We start from the raw sequence: 7,368 nt of genomic DNA on the forward strand, positions 1-7,368 counted from the left end.
TCCCGATGGGTGAAACTCGAACTAGGGGGCATAGTCTTAGAATAAGGGGTTGCCCTTTCAAAACTGAGATGAGGAGGAACTACTTCACTGAGAGGGTGGTAGGTCCATGGAATATGCTGCCCCAAAAAGCTGTAGAAGCTACATCATTACATAAATTTAAAAACAGAAATAGACAGTTTCCTGGAAGTAAAGGGAATTAAGGGTTACGGGGAACGGGCAGGAATTTGGACATGAGTCTAGGTTCGGATCGGACATGGCCCTGTGGGTAGCGGAGCGGGCCCAGGGGCCGTCTAGCCTGATCCTGCTCCTATTTTGTGTGTCTAATTCTGTTAGATTCAGGAGATGCTTCTGTGATAGTAGATTGGCGGTTAGGATCAGATCAGCCATGATCTTATTAAATGGCGGAGCAGGCTCGAGGGGCCGATTGGCCTACTCCTGCTCCTATTTCTTATGTTCTTTTTACGTGGGACTTTATCAAAGGCCTTTTGAAAATCCAAATACCCCACATCCACCGGTTCTCCATTATCTATTCCACCAGTTACATCCTCAAAAAACTCCAGTAGGTTTGTCAAACACGATTTCCCTTTCATAAATCCGTGCTGACTTTGTCTAATCCCATTGATATTTTCTAAGTGTCCTATTATCACATCCTTTACAATAGACTCTTTAGCATTTTCCCTACTGCTGATGTTAGGCTAACCAACTTGTGCAGCAGCTGGGGCCTGAAAATCAGATTCACTGCCCCTGGTCTGGGAAAGGGGGACATGAGGCAACATTCTCCCTCTTACCCCTTTCTACACTCATTTTACAGGGTTTTAGAAGTGGAGCATTTACAGACAGGAAGCTCAGACCAAACATCACATCAGGATCAGACAGAGTCGCTCGATTCATCAGGACCTGAATATCATCAGCCTTTGCACATGGAAGGAGAGAGCAGCGATCGCAGCGCAGACAAATCGCACACGTGTTCCGTGTTTGGACTCGCCTTCAGCCGATCGCCTGACCTGGCGAGACACGTGGACCGTCACACCGGGGAGAAACCGGGTAAAGGTGGGGATGGTGGGAATGGATTCAGTTCCACGTCTACGTCAGAAGTTCATCCGCACAGTCACCCTGGTGACAGTCCGTTCACCTGCTCCGCGTTTGGGAAGGAATTCATTCGCACATCCCACCTGCTGAGACACCAGCTTGTCCACACTGATGAGAGACCGTTTCAATGTTCTGACTGTGGGAAGAGGTTTAAATGCTCCACGAATCTGATGACACACCAGCGGTCTCACACTGGAGAGAGACTGTTCATCTGCTCTGTGTGTGGGAAGGGTTTCACTGTGTCATCCAACCTGCTGCAATATGAGCGAGTTCACACTGGAGAGAGGCCTTTCTCCTGCTGTGAGTGTGGGAAACATTTCACTCAGTCATCCACCCTGCAGACACAGCAGCGAGTTCACACTGGGGCGAGGCCATTCACCTGCTCCGTGTGTGGGAAGCGATTCACACAGTTATTCGGCCTGCAGGCACACCACCAAGTTCACACTGATGAGAGGCCATTTAAATGTTCCGACTGTGGGAAGAGCTTTAAATACACTGGGGACCTGAAGCAACACCAGCTTGCTCACACTGATGAGAGGCTGTTTAAATGTTCCGACTGTGGGAAGAGCTTTAAAAGATCCGGGGACCTGAAGAAACACCAGCGAGTTCACACTGATGAGAGAGCATTTCAATGTTCCAACTGTGGGAAGAGTTTTAAATGCTCCGGGTCTCTGACCAGACACCAGCTTGTTCACACTGATGAGAGACCCTTTAAATGTTCTGACTGTGGGAAGAGCTTTATAAGCCCCAGGGTTCTGACCACACACCAGCGAGTTCACACTGGGGAGAGGCCGTTCACCTGCTCCGTGTGTGGAAAGGGATTCACTGATCCATACAACCTGCTGAAACACCAGCTTGTTCATACTGATGAGAGAGCATTTCAATGTTCTGACTGTGGGAAGAGCTTTAAATGCTCCGGGCATCTGAAGGAACACCAGCGAGTTCACACTGATGAGAGGCCGTTTAAATGTTCCGACTGTGGGAAGAGCTTTAAAAGCTCCGGGGACCTGAAGCAACACCAGTTTGTTCACACTGATGAGACACCCTTTAAATGTTCTGACTGTGGGAAGAGTTTTAAAAGCCCCGGGGCTCTGACCAGGCACCAGCGAGTTCACACCGGGGAGAGGCCATTTCCCTGCTCAGTGTGTGGAATGGGATTCACTCATTCATCAAACTTGCTGATACACCAGCTTGTTCACACTGATGAGAGACCCTTTAAATGTTCTGTCTGTCAAAAGAGCTTTAAATGCACCGGGGACCTGAAGCAACACCAGCTTGTTCACACTGATGAGAGACCGTTTACATGTTCTGACTGTGGGAAGAGCTTTAAACACTCCAATAAACTGCTGAGACACCAGCTTGTCCACACTGGGGAGGGACTGTTTACCTGCTCCATGTGTGGAAAGGGATTCACTGAGTCATCTACCTTGCTGGGACACCAGCTTGTTCACACTGATGAGAGACCGTTTACATGTTCTGACTGTGGGAAGAGCTTTAAACGCTCCAATGACCTGCTGAGACACCAGCGAGTTCACACTGTTCTATAGCGCAGGGCCCTGAGACAGCCGGGGTGACATGAACGTGGAATGGATGAATGTTTTATAAATTCCTGTACTATTGTTTAATCTTTCAATCTGTTGTGCTGAAGATTACCTTGATTTGACTGTTCATGTTATTTTTTTCCCTTATCACAGGCAATTGCCTATTAAAAGTCAACCATGTGCCCCCTTTTTAAAAGGGCACAACCAATAAAACCTGTAACATAACAAAAAAAAAGTTTAAAGGGAACTTAACAAATGAAATTTAAATTCTATTTTTGGTGGTGATGATGACCTCGAGCGCACCGGTGGACTGTTCATGTTATCACATAGAATAGGTCAACAAGTGAAGGCACAACGTCTGGGTGTGAATCTAATAATAACCTCACGGACCGTATAGGTGTGATACCCAGACGGGCTTGTGGTTATGGTCTGGTCACAGATGGACTAAATCCCCTTTACTCACCTCTACAACTGGTGATGGAGATTCACAATCTGCACAGGGTGGGGAAGGAACCTCGGAACAGGACGAGGCCATTCAGCCCCTCTAGCCTATTCTACCATTCAATCAGATCACGACTAATCCGTATCTCACTCCATTTACCCGCCTTGGTTCCATAATCCTCAATACCCATCCCCAACAAATTCTATCACTCTCCATTTTGATATTTTCAGTTGACCCCCAGCCTCAACAGCTTCTTGTGGGAGTGTGATCCAGATTTCCACTACCATGTGTGTGAAGAAGTGCTTCTTGACATCACCCCTGAACGGTCGAGCTCTAATTTTAAGGTTGTGCCTCCTTGTTCTAGAATCGCCCCCCACCCCCACCAGAGGAAATAGTTTCTCTCTCGACCCTATCAAATCCTTTAGTCATCTTAAACACCACAATTAGATCACCCCTTAATCTCCTATACTCGGGGGAATACCAGCCTCGTCTGTGCAACCTGTCCTCATAACTTAACCCTTTCAGCTCCAGTATCATTCTGGTGAATCTGTGCAGTGTCCCTCCAAGGCCAGTATATCCTTCCTGAGGGGCGGTGCCCAGAACGGAACAGGAGGGCAACAGAAAATGCTGGAAATACTCAGCAGGCCAGGCAGCATCCGTGGAGAGAGAAACAGAGTTAACGTTTCAGGTCTGGGACCCTTCATCAGAACTGGAAAAAGCTGGAGATGTAACAGATATTAAGCAGGTGCAGAGACAGTGGGGGAGGGGGGCGGTTAGGAGGGGAGGAAGGAATTCAAAGAATATCCTGTACTTTTGTAAGAGGCAGGAAAGATAAAGTGTTGCAAATGGGAGTGGCAAAAATCATACTGCATGAAAAATGGGGGCAGGGATAATGATCTGAAATTGTTGAACTCGATGTTGAGTCCGGCAGGCTGTAAAGTGCCCAATCGAAAGATGAGGTGCTGTTCCTCGAGCTTACGTTGAGCTTCATTGGAACAATGTAATAGGCCGAGGACAGAGAGATCAGTGTGGGAGTGAAGCGGTGAATTAAAGTGACAGGTGACAGAAAGCTCAGGGTCACCCTTACAGTCTGAACGGAGGTGTTCCGCAAAGCGGCCGTCTAATCTGCGTTTGGTCTCCCCAATGTAGAGGAGACCGCATCGTGAGCAGCGAATACAGTATATTAAATTGCAAGAAGTACAAGTAAATCGCTGTTTCACCTGGAATGGGTGTTTGGGCACTGGACAGTGGGAAGGGGGGAGGTAAAAGGGCATGTTTTGCATCTCCTGCGCTTGCACGGGAAGGTGCCAGGTGAAGGAGAAGGGCTGTTGGGAGTGATTGAGGAGTGCACCAGGGTGTCGCTGAGGGAGCGGCCCCTTCGGAATGCTGAAAGGGGAGGTGAGGGGAAGATGTGTTTGGTGGTGGGATCACGTTGGAGGTGGTGGAAATGACGGAGGATGATCCGTTGAATGTGGAGGCTGGTGGGGTGAAAGGTGAGGACAAGGGGAACCCTATCGTGGTTCTGGGAGGGAGGGGCAGGGGTGAGAGCAGAAGTGCGGGAAATAGAACGGACACTGTCAAGGGCCGTGTCAACCACTGTAGAGGGGAATCCTCGGTTGAGGAAAAAGGAAGACATGTCGGAAGCACTGGTATGGAAGGTCACATCATCAGAACAGACGCGGCAGAGACGGAGAAGCTGATTTTCAGCTCTCAGTTGCTGCACAGGTTGGTTGAAAGGATCAGCAGTAATGGCGGCTGCAATCCCCACAAGCCCCCGCGCTCCAGAAAGTGCTCCGGACGCTGCACTGAGTTGTGACTGACACCGCGCATGCACCCCATGGCCCCGCCCCTTCCTGCTCCACAGGTGCCCGGCCCGCACCGCGCATGCTCAGCACACACCCTGGGCCCCTGTCAATCATCCTCCCCCACGCTTGTGCACTGGGCCCCTGAGCACCAGGCTGCCGCGCGGGGCTTTCTTTGTAAAGTCGGTGTTGAAGAGCCGCAATCAGTGAGGGAAAGTGAGTTTTCCCCCAGATCCGATTGAGATCAGAGGAGGGGAGAGAATAAAGGGGAATCCAAACCTGAGAGTCCGCGGATCCGGGCCCCGAGCGGAGCTTCTTCAGTTTGGCGGAGCGCGCTCCAGGGACACGTGACCCGGGCCCAGGGCCTGATTGACGGGAGCTTCTGACCAATAGGGAGCGAGTGGGGCGGGCTGGAGGAGCGAGCCGGCGGCGGGTCCTCCAACCAATCGGGGAGCCTGAGGGGTGGGACTTGCGCCGGCTGATTGGGACAGAGGAGGCTGACGGGAGATTTAAATTAATTTAATTTCCCGCCTGCTCCAACCGCCCACCCTGCAATGTCACAACGTCACCGGCGTGCACTGACTGACACTGAGCTCTCCTCCAATGAGCGATGGGAGGCTGAGCCTGGAGGGCTGAACAAAGGGCTTTGGTCCTCCAACCAATCGCGGCGAAGGAGGAGGCGGGACCTGGAACCGGCTCATTGGACGGATCGGCCCGCTGCCATTTTGTAAAGGGGCCCGGTCAGAATCTGAGCCTGGGAAAGTTTATTTTTAATGTTCCTTTCACATTTTACAGCTCAAACTAATTTTGTTTTGCATAAGTTTTTTAAAAAGCAGTTCATTTTTAAATTGATGAAGCATAAACAAAAAGCCCTCTGGAGCAAATACATGTGAGTAAAAATATTTCTTCTCCCTGAATTAATTTTCTTAATATTAATTTTCAGCATTTTTAATTATTAATTTCAAGCACTTTAAGAGAAATATGGGAGTGGTGGGGGTTCTCTTAAAGTGACAGGAACTCTCTCTTTCTATGTGATTTTCATTAAAGGGACCCCGTCCCCGTGGATGACTGACTTCCTGCATCTAGTCTGTCCATTCCTATCAGAATTTTATAAGTTTCAATGAGATCACCTCTCATTCTTCTAAACTCCAGCGAGTACCAGTCCAATCGACCCAATCTCTCCTCTTATGTCATTCCTGTCATCCCAGCTATCAGCCTGGTGAATCTTCGCTGAACTCCTTCCATTGCAAGAACATCCCTCCTTAGATAAGGTGAGCAAAACTGCACACAATACTCAAGATGTGGTCTCACCAAGGCCCTGTACAACTGCAGCAAGACATCCTTGTTCCTGTACTCAAACCCTCTCGCTACGAAGGCCAACATACCATTTGCCTTCTTAACCACCTGCTGCACCTGCATGCTTACCTTCAGTGACTGGTGCACAAGGACGCCCAGGTCTCATTGCAGTTCACCTTCTTCCAATCTATTGCCATTTAGATAATAATCTGCCTTCCTGTTTTTGCCTCCAAAGTGGATAACCTCACATTTATCCACGTTATATTGCATCTGCCATGTATCTGCCATGTTTCTGCCCAATCACCCAACATGTCCAAATCATCCTGGAGTTTCTGGACATCCTCCTTACAGCACACACGCCCACCCAGCTTTGTGTCGTCTGCAAACTTGGAGATATTACATCTAGTTCCCTTGTCTAGGTCATTAATATATATTGTGAATAGCTGGGGTCCAAGGACCGGTCCCTGCGGTACCCCACTAGTCACTGCCTGCCATTTGGAAAAAGACCCGTTTATTCCAACTCTTTGCTTTCTGTCTGCCAACCAGTTCTCTATCCAAGTCAATACCTTGCTCCCAATCCCATTGGCCTTAACTTTACATGCTAATCTCTTATGCGGGACCTTATCAAAGGCCTTCTGAAAGTCCAGATACACCACATCCACTGGTTCTCCCTTATCTATTTTACCACTTACATCCTCAAAAAATTCCAGTAGATTAGTCAAGCACGATTTACCTTTTGTGAATCCATGTTGACTTTGTCCGATCCTGTCACTGTTTTCCAAGTGCTCTGCTATTACATCTTTTATAATGGACTCTAGCATTTTCCCCATTACCGATGTCAGGCTTACCAGTCTGTAATTCCCCGTTTTCTCTCTACCACCTTTTTTGAATATTGGGGTAACATTAGCTACCCTCCAATTCATGGGTACTGTTCCAGACTCCATCGAATGTTGGAAGATGATCAGCAATGCATCTACTGTTTCTAGGGCCACTTCCTTAAGTACCCTAGGATGTAGATTATCAGGCCCTGGGGATTTATCGGCCTTCAGTCCCATCAATTTCCCTAACACCATTTCCCTACAAATACTGATTCCTTTCAGTTCCACCTTTTCATCAGACAGCGTCTCCCGTTTTATATAATGTATATATATGTAAGAGACTGACATTTAAAGTAGGGCAAATCCCCTGCTCCGGTGAG

General features: G+C 48.6%; 1 protein-coding gene across 1 annotated transcript in view; it reads left to right on the forward strand.

The window, feature by feature from the left end:
- LOC147114439 (uncharacterized) overlaps positions 1 to 4,331 on the forward strand; it is a 36,131-nt gene extending 31,800 nt beyond the window's left edge. The window contains exon 2 of the mRNA XM_085992145.1: positions 812 to 4,331. Coding sequence (XP_085848271.1) covers positions 921 to 2,636 — 1,716 coding nt within the window. The 5' untranslated portion in view covers positions 812 to 920 and the 3' untranslated portion in view covers positions 2,637 to 4,331. The remainder of the gene's footprint in view (positions 1 to 811) is intronic.
- Positions 4,332 to 7,368: the final 3,037 nt, after the last annotated feature.

This window comes from Somniosus microcephalus, chromosome 7 (genome assembly GCF_052327205.1).
Source record: "Somniosus microcephalus isolate GS21.2 chromosome 7, FLI_Smic_1.0, whole genome shotgun sequence".
Classification (NCBI taxonomy): Eukaryota; Metazoa; Chordata; class Chondrichthyes; order Squaliformes; family Somniosidae; genus Somniosus; species Somniosus microcephalus.